At 45.2% G+C, this 14,570-nt stretch overlaps 1 protein-coding gene across 1 annotated transcript in view; it reads right to left on the bottom strand.

Moving 5' to 3' along the window:
- Window positions 1-14,570, bottom strand: part of XPR1 (xenotropic and polytropic retrovirus receptor 1) — a 110,637-nt gene that overhangs the window by 22,498 nt on the left and 73,569 nt on the right. The window contains exons 4-9 of the mRNA XM_063406603.1: window positions 11,713-11,936; window positions 7,094-7,243; window positions 6,480-6,563; window positions 5,917-5,998; window positions 2,893-3,080; window positions 2,486-2,665 (exon numbers count right to left, since the gene is read on the bottom strand). Of these exons, the coding sequence (XP_063262673.1) occupies window positions 2,486-2,665; window positions 2,893-3,080; window positions 5,917-5,998; window positions 6,480-6,563; window positions 7,094-7,243; window positions 11,713-11,936 (908 nt within the window). The remainder of the gene's footprint in view (window positions 1-2,485; window positions 2,666-2,892; window positions 3,081-5,916; window positions 5,999-6,479; window positions 6,564-7,093; window positions 7,244-11,712; window positions 11,937-14,570) is intronic.

Here is a 14,570-nt window from a genome sequence, read left to right as displayed (position 1 = left end):
GGTGTCTGCAACATCCTCCAGAGAAGGATAAAGCCATAAAACACCAGGAGCTGGAGCTGCACTGCTGTTTCACTAACCAGCTGCATTTCTCTATCAACAACTCCACAGCCTGAGCACACACTTCCTGGTGCTGATGCCTGCACTTTTAATTCATGCTGAGATGCCAGATATCTGAGCTGAGCACTTCCCAGCTTTCCACCTCTCCCAGACAGGCTCCCTGTGCTCGTGTGGCCGTTCAGCTCCTGCAGAGAGCGTGGGCACGGGGCCCTCCCTGTGCTCTGATCCCATTCCTGCTCTCCCCAGCCCACACAAGGACACTCTGGGGCTTCTCACCCTCCTGCAAAGGCACAAAGAGTGCTCACCTAAGCACACAGGCAAGAAAGAAGAGCCTGGCAGCGGAATTTGACTTTACTACAGGCTGACTAACTTTTTCTCTTGAAGGAAGATCAATTCTGATGTCAATGGCCATCCCTCAGGGGTTAGCACAGAAGATGCCACCCTCACAAGCAGCTGATGTTGATCACAGGTGGAGGCAGGAAGCCCCCTAGATCCATGAGGAAATGCTACAGGCATGCCCCTGATTTGGTTCCAGAATAATTGAAAGTGCCAGTAATGCTCTGTTACACCTGATACGTCAGATTTTGCTTTGTCTGGAATGAAATACATGAAGGATGTGAAGAAAAATGCTCACCAAATAAAATTTTGTGTGAGCAGCACAGTTTGAAGACTTGCAGTATTTAAACCTCCTTTCACCCAGAGAGCTGCTGGCAGCTGCATGGAGAAACAAAATCCACCCAACTGGTCAAGTACACACAATAAAAGCTGCTCTTTTTGTGGTCTGGCCTCCTCTTTCCCCTTCCTCCTTCCACATGAGACACAAGTATCATGTCATTTCCCACCATTGAGGTGATCTTGCATTTTGATGAAGCTTTTTTCTCCCTGGAGACCTTGGGATGAATTGGCCTCTGCACACTCAAGGTATTTGATGAACCTCATGGATCCCTTCCAATTTGAGACATTCCATGGTTCAGGTTTGATGGAGACAGACTGTTTACAAGGGCATTTAGTGACAGCACAAGGGGGAGCAGCTTAAAACTGAGAGAGTGCAGGTTTAGATGAGATACTAGGCAGAAATTCTTCCCTGTAAGGGTGGGCAGGCCCTGGCACAGGGTGGAGCTGTGGCTGCCCCATCCCTGGCAGTGTCCAAGGTCAGGTTGGACAGGGCTCAGAGCAACCTGGGATCGTGGAAAATGTCCCTGCCTGTGGCAGAGGGGTTGGAACTCAATGATCTTTAAGGGCCATTCCATGATCCTACAACTCTATCTCAGACTGCAGCAGAGTCTGGAGATCACTGGGACAGGGCAGGAGCTGCAGAGAGCCCGACAGCTCTGTGGAGACTGAGAATCTCACCCTGGCAAGACATTAAGGTAAATTAGCACAGATATTGCTCATGTGGTTAATGCACATCCCCTCGCACCAGGGGACAGCAGGCAGACTAATGAGGCTTGGGACTAAAGGTACCTCTGTGAGGGATGTGTGAGTGCTGGAAGGCACAGAGGAAGAAGCTGGGATAGCAGCAAGGCAGCAAATCAAATGGCAGAGGTTCATTCACTGTGTGTACACCGGCACGCACGTCCTCAAAGCCTGATGCCGTGTCTCATCTTTGCCGTGTTCCAGATAAAGTTAATTGTTTTAGTCAGCATTAAAATGATTCCATGAAGAAAGCCAGCCAGCCAAACCCTCTTCTGCCCAAAGCTCTCAGAGCAGTGCCAGCAAGAGGGAGGTATCAGGGGAAGCAGCTTGATTAAAGCCAATTTAAAAGGGTGCACAGGGTGGGGAAGAGCACATGAAGCAGCCAGCTGGGAAGAAACTTATGAGTCACCCAGCAAGTCTGAAAACTGCTCTTTCAGAGCTCCCACTGGAACACTGAAGCAGCACACATTTTATATTGGATTTACCAGACTTATCTTAAAGGAAAGTAAAGAGCTCAGTCTCAAACAAAGAGTTTGTTTAAGAGCACAAACAGAAAAAACCCCACCCATGAACATAATTTTATAGGCAGTAACTCTTCCAAAGGTTCTCTCTCCATCAGTGAACCCTCTCAGCATTGGCAATGTCCCAGTCTGAGGAGCATCCATGCAGCCTTGCCTTAGAGCACTGGACCTCTGATCAATTCTGTTTCACTAGGTTAAGGAATAAACAAGCAAAGACATCCAAGGGTTTCCATGCAGAAGTTTGTAAGAACTCTATAGGAAGGTTAACTGGTACAGGAAGCAGAATAAGCTTCTGCAAAGCCATCCTCAAAAGCTATCTGCAGTCAACACCTGATCAGGCCTGCTCTATAAATGACAGTGGTATAAACATCCCCCAGCACCCCTCTTTCCTAAGGGTTAGTGACACCTGTATACACTTCACAGCTGCTGCTCAGCCACAGCATTAAAAAATATATATATATATATTTATTTCAACCAGCTTTGACACTTACCAATAGTTTGAGCAGCCAAAAACGGGATTTGTAGTACAAGGTTTTGGTAGGGTTGATGAGAAAAAGCAACATGAAGCCATACAAGATGAGTGGGTTCACCTGCATGGGGATGTAGGTGAACTGACCATATATACATGCCAGCAGGCTCAGGCACCACAAAACGCCCAGGAAACCAGCAATCTGCAGGGAAAAACCAACACACAGACACCTAATGAAAACACAGCCCTGAAACCTACAACAAGCTCTCATTAGAAGAAAAGGGAGAGCAGTGCTCAATCCTGTAATCTAATCAGACTTCAGCAACTTCCCCTTCTAATTGCATTAGGAGCCCTTGCCAGGAAACGGCGCAGGATTTGTCCTGCTGATCCTCAGCACGGCTCAGCCACTCTGAAATCCCTCCTGCTCACCTCAAAGAGATGTTGATGGGACAAGTTGCTGCGGGGATTGAGTTCGAAGATGAGGACGTGGTTGACTCCAGCCTGTCTCCAGCCATAGGTGTTGATACCCAGGAGAAAGAGGAATTCTATCAGGAGAAAGCCACCTCGATAGATTCTCACCAGTGGCCACACATTTGGTCCATCTATAAAAGCCACACCTGGCAAAGACAGAGAGAAAGGAAGGATTTTAGGGCTAACAGAGGTCAACAAAGCAAGGCTTTATCCTGGCTCTCAGATGTTTGGCTGTGCCCTGAGGAAACAGGGTACACGTGAACCAACTGCATGGTCCAGCCAGGGGAGGACGTTTTGCCTAGTCTGGCAGAGGATTTAGGAGTATTTTGGGGAAAATTCCCTTTCCAGCTGCTGTAATCGAGTCATTAGCAGCGTCCCTGCCTCACACTACAGGCACAAGGGACAGCACCAGCATAAATCTGACCAGAGGCACTTAAATATTCTGGTTTAATAGAGATGAAATCCCAGCAGACAGATACACAAACACTTCAGCCGCCCACAAAACCAAGAGGAACCATTTACAGCATTTAAAACAATGCTAAACCAGACTAATCACCCAACTCGGTACAATGGCAATGCAATGCACATTCATGGGCAGCATTGCAACACCCAGCCCCACCCAAACAGAAATCCCAGCACAAGGCAGCAGTGCTGGAAAGCCTGTTGCTTCCTTTGTTCAGTTTTCAGGGAACTGGAAACAAATTTGCTTCATTTCAAACAGTGAACAACCTTTATACAGCAGCAGCTTTCTCCAGCATAAACCTCTTTGCAAAGGATGTCTCCCCTGGTCACTAGGCCCAGGTTTGATGAGAAAAGCAGAAATAAAACACAGTTATTCAATCTTCAGTTTCAGTTTCATTGCGTTTCTCACCCACATGCTTTCTAAGAGGGGTAAAAGAAAGAATGTGCACTTTACAGAACTGAGGCTGAGAATTTATTCTCACAGACCTGCCTAAATTACAGCCCTAAGTTTTTAAAACTTTTTCTCAGACAAAGCAAATCCACAGGGAATTTCATGTGTTCAGCATCTACACTTTATACTACATAACTTATGGAGGAAAAGCTGTGCAAGAAACAATGACTCCAGAACTGCTGCTTTAAGTTTAAAACTTAAAGACTCTCGGATTCAGGCAAAACAGAGTCAACTTTTGGACAGAAATGACACATCCCCCAAAAAAGCTGAAAGAAATGAGTCTTAAATGTGGAACTGTAAAAACAGATTTTCAAACTTTTACCTGAAAGCCAAAGGAAATTACAAAATGGGTAAGGTTGGAAGGAATCACAATGGATCATCTGGTCAAAACTTCAAACAAGGAAGAGCAGCCTCAAAAATACTGACAGAAGTGAAATTATCCCTGATGGCAAGTCTAGTGGTAGACTAATTCTCAAACAAGAGAAGGACCACAGTGAGAGCTTGAGACTTTGCATGAAACCTTGCAGGTTTCTGGTTAATAAAGCCAATGCACACTTGTGTGAAACTCCAGCCTCACTTACACACTAGCCTGGGACCTAGGCAAGCCCATACAGAAGCAGTGAAGCCTCAAAATTTGTCCTCTTTAGGGTGACACCCTCGTGGGATCCACTTGTAGCTTTGCAGCCTTTAACAACCCCCCAGTGATGATGAATTCATCTCCAAAATGCTGCTGTAGTTTTCAGATCAGGCAGTACAGCACTGGGGCACTGACAGAAGCCGTGTTCTGATGCTGTTTCACAAATTCTTCACATAAAATCCTATCTTAGCTGATCAAATCACAGAATCAATTTGGCAAAAGCAGATGAGAGGTCAGCAAGGTATGAGCCAATTAAACCCACCCACTTTGCACTTGGAATCCAGGTTTTTGCCCAATATCTGCAGTAACATTCAGCTATCAGATCATGCCTGCTGATACAATACACCTATTACCCACTCTGGGTTAGTAACACCTGCTTTAGAGATGTAATCATTTTTATGAATTCCTTCTCACTTTTTCATTCTTAGCGCCAAGAGGGAAAGCAAACATAACTGCCTTCAATCATATTTGCATCTCACACAGAGATCAAACGTTTAAGTAACAGAAATGATGAATAAAGAACAGTTTCTACACATTAAACAGCCCCTTCATGCAGATGGGTCAACTTTGTGCCTCTACCAAAAGGGAAGTACTGCAAACAGCTCCTCAAACAGAGGAATTTTATCCCAGGAGATGGCTGGATCCAATTACAGAAACATCCGATTAAAAATTCTTTTAAGTCATAAAAACACAGACATGGGCTTTCCCTAATGCAAGAGCTCCTAAGTTGATTCGTTAAGCCTTTTCCTTTGTACTGCTTAAGCAAGTTACAACACTCCAGAAATCACACACACAATTAGTAAAGCTGCTTGTGATTAAGCTCTGTGTCTGGATCTGCAGAACTAACGTGGCTCCTACTCTAATCACGGACCAAAGTCAGAAGGCACAAAGCAGAGGAAAGCCAGGCCCTGAGAGATGCACCCATTAATTGTAGCTTTTCAACAATCTTGCCAACATCTGCCAATAAGAAAAAGTCAATAAATTCCATTAGCAGACTCCAGGCACTGAAATCCTAGGAATTTCCACATGAATTCCCAATTTCCATCCCAAGTGGCATCTGATCACAAGGCTCTGTGTTTGGTGGACTTTTCTTTGGGGAGTCAATTCCATGCAAAGCTCAAGTTCTACAAGCACCTGTCTGAAGGTGGGCACGGGCTGTGTGTTCCCAGAATGACAACAAAAATCTGTTTTTACACATAGACGTTGCACCCTCAGAATATCCCTCCAAAAATAAGGAGGAAACCAGAAGAAAAGGATGTTTTGTGTTCAAAATTCACATATACAACATGAGAAAAACCCACAAGCTACTGCTGAGCAGAACTAGTGGTTCCCAGCAATGGGATATGGCTCCGATTTAAGCCAGAACATGCAGGTGCAGGCCCTCCCTAAGTGAGGAGAGTGCACCCAAACAGAAGCATGGCAGGACACCTACCTGAAAGTATGACAGTGACGTTCAGTGCAATGAACAACCCGCAGAACAATCCAACCCTGAATGTAGTCCAGGCTGGTACAGGCTGTGAACAAAGCCAGGGCAGAATTAAGGTGAGGGAAACAGGTTATCAGCACGGGCAGGTTGGTTTGCAAAGCAAACTTAAAATCAGAAACACAAGCTCCTGATCCCTGATGGCACTCTTGCTCTTGAAGTGAGGCTTTTTTTTGAACTGAAAATGCTGTGTGATATTCTTGCCATGTTGAAACACAGCTTGGACGTCTCAGTGCCCCGTGAAAAATATTCCAGACCACACAGACACTAAGCATATGCTTTTATTGGCACAAATTTCCTTTTACCATTTATCTCCTCCCTTCATTACCTTGTCTGCATGCATTAGGAGCAGTAACCTATTTCCAAACCTTCCGGAACTAAAGCAGATTATCTGGCCCTGCCCCATGCACGCTCCCATCAGTTATTTCCACTGTTTCCTTCAGATGTTGGATCTGATCTGGCACCTTGACAAGTTGGAGGAGCAGCTCTGCTCCACAACCCTCGTGTCTCACCTGAGCTGCTCCTAAGGGTGGAACACGCAAACGTTTCATTGCCTTCTGTCTGTCCCCATCTTCCAACTCGTTGGTCACCACTTCCTGAGGAGACAAAGACACACATCCCTGAAGGTCATCTGAGTGACCAGCACGTGGTAAAACCAAAACTGAAGGTTGGTTTCCATGTTACAGGTGAGCCCCGACCCAGTATTCTTTTAATACAAAGTCGTGAAAAGCTCACCATGCTGCACCAAGTTCCTTCACGGCAGAAGTTAAGGCTGCCCTAGGCTTTGCCAAGGACTGAAGAGAACGTATTCGTATTTATGTAAGCAGTGCCAGAAGTCAGTGGCATTTCAAAATCAATTATTAGCCATCGTGGTGGTAAATACAAGCTATAGAGAGGGCAAAACACGACAGAAATTACACAGAATGTAATTAGTGTCATAGAATGGTTTGGGTTGGAAGGGACCTAAAGGTCTTGTTCCAACCCCCTGCCATGTGCAGGGGCACTTTCCCCTAGAACAGGTTTGCTCAGAGCTCCACCCAACCTGTGCTTGAACACTCAAGTGTTCAAATCCCATTTTTTTTTTTGCTAGCTAGAAGAGCAGCAGTGCCCAGGCCAGGCTCCTGACCTCTGTTTCTGAGATAAGCTGGTTGATCTTCTTGCAGGTGTAGAAGGGGGCCACCTCCACCTCGGCCACCCTCCACTCCGCCCCCCGCGTCGTCTCCAGGTTCTTGTCATGCTTCTTCAGGATCTTGCGGAAGCCGGTGAAGTTCAGGTTCTGCACACAAGGGAAAAAACACCTGGTTTGAAACCCCAGCCACCTCCCAGGAGAGGGAGATGGTTCTTTCTCCACTGCTAGAAAGGAATCTTCAATAACAATCAAAATGATTGCATTTATTGTCAGGACGTTTCTGAGTTCTTACTTTATTGTAAGGAATATGTTATCCTAGCAAGTAAAATAAAAAATGTGGGGCTCAAGGGCATAAAAAGGGACCTACCTAAACCTTTTTATTTCCTGAAAAGCCAGATCACTTCCACCTTCCTCCTTTATGCAAGAAGTGACCTGATGCTACCTTGGGGACAAATACCCCTTAAGGGGTTTTCCCTTCTGAAAAACCTGAGCTACTGACTTTGAACTTTACACTGGTTTCAAATCAAGTTCTCCAGTTAAATTCATTACAGAAGGGAAATCTTTGTATGAAACTTGTCAGTGCTGCAGATTAAATCCAGACAAGTGCATCCCCACAGCAGCATATTTTTTCACAGAGGATGTTGCACAATGACTGCACAACCAGCTTAGGCTTGCAGACGTGGGAGATGTAACTCCCCAGTCTGTGGAGACGAGCACACAATGCTTAAAACAAGAATCAGCTGTTGATTTCCAAGTTGTAGATGATCCCTGATTAACACCCATGCATGGTACCTAAATCAGGCAAAGCTCCTCACACAGCAGCAGTGCAGTGGCGTGATGTATTTGCAATAATGCATTTCATTGTGCAGGAAGTGCTGCTTGAAAAACTCGATGTTTCATTCAAGCAACAGCAGAAACACACACCATGGCAAGACTCACTTCTGAAAAAGGCTTAGAGAGCAGCTTGGAAAGAAAAGCAGAGAAAACAGCAAAATCCAATGCTCTGGGGACAGGCACCAACTACTCACTGAAACTATTTCCAATGTAATTATGCTTAGAGTGATTTAATGCCAGACCCTCCCATCTAGGTGGGAAATGAGGCTGGGGAGACAGGAGCAGGAAGCCAAAGAATTAATGACCTGCCTTATTGCAGACAATAGACTTTAATTACTTTCTATTGGAAAAGCCAGCTTTCCACCCCAAGGAGAGCTGAAATTTCACATGAAAAACTGTAACAAATGGATAATTTTGGTCAGAGATCTTTCTGTGGCCTGAAATAACATCCCTTCATCTGCTATGGGTACAACCCCAGCCTAAATCTGGGATGCCCTGGCTGGTTGGGGTATGTTTACACCAGACACCCTAAAAACCCCTCCAGTGGCATTTCATCCTCTGGCTGCAAAAATTCTGCAACCTCAAAGTGCATGATAAGAGCACTGCTGGTCACAGTGATGCTTCTGACAAGGAACACACAGTGTGCTGGGACTGTGGAACACAACAAAAATCACTTATGCACTCTGATATTTTGCTATTCTTGCTGCTTTTATTTGGCAAGGGGCCTTCTCCAAGCCTGACCTCCACTTCTGCTGAGTTTTGTGAACAAACAAACAAACATCACAAAAAAAACCCACCAAAAAAATAAAACCTCCACAAACAACAAACAGTGCAACTTAGGCAACAATATAATGCAACATCAAGTAGAATCAAACAGTGGACTCAAAAATATTTGCTTATATATATTAGGAAATGAACCAGCAATGTAATTTAATAAAACTGGTTCAGCCCCTATTATTCACCCAATAAATGCACTAAATTATATACAGAATAAGTAACTAAATATCATAAGCTCAATTTCTCAGCATTTGTTTGTCCTGAAACACAGCATTTCAAATAGATTTTTTTAATGTATGTACACAATCTAGAATAATACACTGCTGGTAACAATAAATTAATTTTATCAGAAGTTTAATTACTGATAAGTTAAACATGTAAGAGCTGCCCTGGAGACTGCTTATAGTTTCATTTGACGTTTGGTTTGTGTATCTCAGGAATGAATGCATTTGTTCAGTCCTAAGAGACCAAGGAATTTGCTTCAGGTGGATTTTCCTTCCTCAGTAACCCAACTGAAGGCATCAGCATTTCATCAAAGCCAGTTTGATATTTATAATGCTGCTGTTGATTTCATTTTCTCTCCTACATGAAGGGCTCAGGTACATCATCCTCCCACCAGGTTACTGCTTTTCCTTCTCTCCAAAACTGCAAGAGCTTGAATATTCCTCATTGTTATATTCTAAGCTCAAGAGTGATTAACAACAGTAGTACACTGGGATTTAGTTTTATGTTTGTTTTTGTGTTTGTATTCCTTGTCCTCAACTTCAATATCAGTCTAAAGGATTTTTTCTCATTCTCTCTCTGGAGTTATGTTGTAGAAAGCAGCTCTGCAGCCTCTGCAAAGTGTGAAAGCTATCAAAATCAGATGGGGCTTAGATCAATATTTAGTAGACTTACAGTGGGTCTGGACTCATGGTAGCAAAAAGCAAAAAAATCAGTGTGCAACCTGCCTTTCTTCACTGAGGAAAAGATTTCCCAAAGGACTGGCCCACACCAGCCCCTACTTAAATACTTCATCAAGCCTCAGAATTGGTTTTTTGTAATTAAAAGTATAGCTGTCTTCTGTTAAAAAAGAAAATAAATGTAAGTGAAGAAATCACAGCAGGTGATGCTGCTTCACTCCATCCCTAAAAAGATACAGATACTCCACCTTTCCCAGGAATTTGAACTAGGAGCTACCAGTAATAGTTAAAGAGATTTATTAAGAAACTCAGAGTTTCCAGACACATGCTCAAAGATAACATCACTGTAGGACAAGTACAAACACTCAGAATTTTGGGAGAATAAGTTGTGTCCATACAGCAGAGTGGTATTCAATTTATTCTGACTGAATTTTGTTTAGTAAAATTTTGCAGTAAAGATCTGTCAATGATCTAAGTACAGATATCGTCAATTTAAGCTCCAAAATTCTTACTTAACAAGCTAAAACCCCTCACAGTAAAACACTTATAAACATTTCAGAGCATTTAACTCCAGAAGAGGTAGCCCAGCCAAAAATACATTAACAGTTTCAGATTTTTATTTCAAGATTTTTGGAACAAGACCAGCGTCTGCAATATTTACCAGACTAAAAATCCAAGTACAACTAAAGATCCATTTGTTTTCATACCTCAAGGCAAATGAGCCTGTATCCTGCAGAAATCAAAATATACATTTTTTTTAAATTGATGTTTTAGCAAGAAATTCTGATACAGCAAGGTCACAGTCACTACCATGGTAACGCCATGAGGAAACAGTACATTGGGATTTCAAGTTTCAGGAAAAATATTAGATAAAAGAGCTTCTTCCCCAACCTGCCCTGCATAGAACAACACTCTACAGAGGGAAGAGGTCCTGCTTGGACAAAGGTGCTGGGGTCAGCCAGCCCAGAAAAACAAGAAAGAAAAGTCCCTCTGCAGGTCAGCTTAGCACTTCCAGCTCAGTTAAAAACAACCAGGTGTACACTGCTACCTGCCTTCTCTTTAGAAGTGTTTAGGGGTGTCTTGGCTTGCAATGCAAGATGCACTCTATTCCCAATCTGTTGAAATGGGTTGAAGAGGTGTTTTTCTTAATCTCATAACTCTGGGGAAGGAGGTAGGTGCCTTCTGTTAAAGACCCCACTGTTAAACCCAGCTGGGGCAGTGTTCTTTGTCCCTTCCAGGACCCATCCTCCCTCCAGGGGATCTCTGCTGTCCAGGGGCCATCGAGGCTCACTGCAGGGCTGATCCAATTCCATCATCCATGGGAGATGCTGCACCCAGGGGAGGAGCCCAGCATTCCCACCTGGATAAACCCTGGCATTCAGAGCCCAGCACAGCCTGTGTGCACTGCATTCCCACCTGGATAAACCCTGGCATTCAGAGCCCAGCACAGCCTGTGTGCACTGCATTCCCACCTGGATAAACCCTGGCATTCAGAGCCCAGCACAGCCTGTGTGCACTGCATTCCCACCTGGATAAACCCTGGCATTCAGAGCCCAGCACAGCCTGTGTGCACTGCATTCCCACCTGGATAAACCCTGGCATTCAGAGCCCAGCACAGCCTGTGTGCACTGCATTCCCAGAGGAACACCAGACCCATCTCACCACCACTGGACCCTTCTACAGGATCATCTCTGCTCCAATAGAACCACATCTGTCACTGCAGGAGGACTCAACTCCCAACACCCTGACCAACAAACAAGGTGTCAGGTCGTGTTCTGACTCTGTCAAGTGTTTCTAGGAATTGTTTGTTTGCTTGTTCTTTGTACTACTACATTAGTATTTTTAATATTCCTAGTAAAGAACTGTTATTCCTATTCCCACATCTTTGTCTGAAAGCCCTTTAATTGCCAAATTATAATAATTTGTAGGGAGGGGGTTTACGTCCTCCATTCCAAGGGAAGCTCCAGCTTTCCCTGGCAGACACCTGTCTTTCCAAACCTAGAAGGAGGCCCCAGAAAAAGGAAGAAATAAAGGAAAAACTGCGTGAAAGCGCAGAGACGCTCCCGGAGGGGGCTGTGCACAAGCGCCGCTCTCTGCGGGTACCTGGTAGTTCTGCAGGAGGATGAGGCTGAGGTAGAGCTCGCTGAAGGCCAGTTTCAGGTCCCTGATGTTCCTGTGCTGGACACGCTCCTCGTGGGACAGGTGGAAGACGGGCTTTCGGCGCCGCGGCAGCGTGGAGGCGCCGCTGGCCTCCTTCTGCGCGTCCAAGGTGGATTGCAGCTCGGTGCGGAGCGTGGTGAACCGGCGCTGCGCCTCCGCGAGCTTCTCTGCAGGCACAGAGAGGGGAAAGTCACCTGGGAGGGTCACAGCAGCCCAAAAACACTGCACCCGTGTCGCTACAGGGCACGGAATGAACCACACTGACCCCGTGAATTCTCAGAGCGCTAATGAAAAGGCGTTCATTCAAAATGCCATTTCTTTATATACTATTTACAGAGACCAGTGTGACTGGGTGCGCAAGGTTACCACCTCTTCAACCACACTGACTAAACCAGAGGGCCATTAAGAAGTCCCTCTTCTAAAAGGAATGAATAACATAAATACAGTTAACAAAACATCTCTTCTTGTTTACAGTAAATCACCTGAGAATGAAATCTCACAGATCAAAACATCTCAGACATGAAATCAGGGCCACACACCTGTCCCTCAAGTAGCATGCCCATGGGTAAACCACGCTGTACTGCACAGCTTTCCCCCCAGGGGATTAACTCAACAGCTCTGCGTATTTCTCTCTCCACAGGATGGAATCACAGGCTGGTTTGGGTTAAAGACCATCTCGTTCCAATCCCCTGCCATTGGCAGGGACATCTCCCACTTGTTCCTTGTCCAGCCTGGCCTTGGACACTCCCAGGGATTGGGCAGCCATGGTTTCTCTGGGCAAACCTGTGCCAGGGTCTCAGCACCCTCACAGGGAAGGATTTCTCCTTAATGTCTAATTCAAACCTGCCCTCTGTCACTGTGAGGCCATTCCCCCTTGTCCTGTCACTCCAAGCCCTTGTCCAAAGTCCCTCTCCAGCTCTCTTGGAGCTTTTAGGCACAGGAAGGGGCTGTAAGGTCTCCCTGGAGCCTTCTCTTGTCCAGGCTGAGCACCCCCAGCTCTCTCAGTCTGTCTCTGAGCAGAGGTGCTCCACTTCTCTGGACCCACTCTAATGGCTCCATGTCCTCCTTGTGCTGAGAGCCCTGGACCTGGATGCAGAACTCCAGATGTGGTCTCACAAGGGCAGAGTAGAGGAGGAAGCTTTCCTCATTAAACCTACGTAAAACACACAAGTTCTCAAGAAAAAAAAACCTAAATTAATATGGTCAAAATCAAGGGGCTGTCCCTTCAGCACAGGCTAAAGCAGCTTTAGCCAGGAACTGAGACCTCTCAACTTCCATCCCAGCTCTGATTTCTCAAGGATGCTCAGCCCAGCACCCCACAAATACCTGTTAGGGATGGAGAGACTCAGCCTGTACCTGGGGACTGCAAAGCAGCACAAGGACAGCGGGGCAGGTGTCCCCACACTGGCTGGAGGCAGCAGGCAGAGGGTCTCACACAAATACCAAAGCACTGACCACACATCTACTCTGAGCACAACAGAAAAGCTGCTCCTCTTTCCCAAATAAATCAAGTGCATCAGAAGCATTAGAGAAAAAATCCTGTTAGAGATATTATGAAACATGACAGTGAGTAAGCAGAGCGTTTTTCAGATCTGTGCACCCGCCACTGACTACATGTTTACTATCTTTTCATGTGACAGTAGGGAAATCAAAGAAGACAAACCCACACTTCAAATGTGACACTGAATTTTGCTGCTCAGAGAGCGCCTCTGCCAAGCTCCCAGTGACAGACAAACACAGCCCTGCTTTGATCAGAGCTACAACACTGCTGGCTGCTGTACATGAGCCGCTGTAATAATTTATCCCTCTTTTCCTCACTTTAGAAGCATTGCCTCGTTATTTACTGGCTAAAGAGGCCACCAGCCTGCACTTAAATGTCATTTTGATGTGTTTTCAGAACAAGTCTGTCTCTCGTCCTCACACCTCAATTATGAAGGTGTTCCTTTAAACACACTGCTTTATGTACTCTCAGAAAATAATATTTTTGGCTAAATAACAATCTTTTAAAGCTAAAACCAGCACAGTTAAGACTGTTATCGTTCTCTTTGTTCTGTACAACTGGTTCCTTCCAGGCTTTTTTTCCCCTGCTAAGCTTCAGTCACAGCTTTGGCATCTCTGTTGATAAGCAGGGTCACAGGCCACGGGTGTTGGTGTTGGCCAGGAAGATGCAGACCAGGTCCCCAGTGCTGGAGCCACCTCCACCCAGCAGGACACCCAGCTCTGCACCAGAAACCACAGAGCCACAAGGTCCCTCTGCTAAGCAAAGCCCTGCCCCAACAGCCTCCTGGATGACAATATAATTCACTTCATTAGTATCTTACGTAACAACTCAGTGATAATTCTCAATTGCTCCCCATTCAGATGTAAGATTTACTCTTCCTTCTGCTTTTTACTCAGTTCTCCTTAGAGCAAAACTATTCTATAAATAATTTTACAGTGCATAAGTTTTTTGCCAGGAGAATGCCTTTCCAAACAATGGAGATCAATAAAGGAAATTAAGTACAGAGGAGCCTGAAAGTCAAAATTTTCAAGCTTATAAACTTTAATAAAGGAAGAAGATTTAAAACACAGGAAAGGGTAACTCCTCTCTGGCAACTTCCACAGCTGCAAGGACTCCACCAAACAGAGGCAATGCAGCCCACAGTGAGAACTGCCTGCCCACTGCCCACAACCACATTATATTTACCACAACAAGATCAGACTGCAAAAACAATAATCCCTCCCCACTTTGGGAACTCCCTCGGGAAGAAGGAGCAGATATCTGTTCAAATCAAAAGCCTTCATATAAATAAAGCTCACAA

Source organism: Prinia subflava, chromosome 10, assembly GCF_021018805.1.
Source record: "Prinia subflava isolate CZ2003 ecotype Zambia chromosome 10, Cam_Psub_1.2, whole genome shotgun sequence".
Classification (NCBI taxonomy): Eukaryota; Metazoa; Chordata; class Aves; order Passeriformes; family Cisticolidae; genus Prinia; species Prinia subflava.
This window is presented reverse-complemented; position numbering and strand designations above follow the sequence as displayed.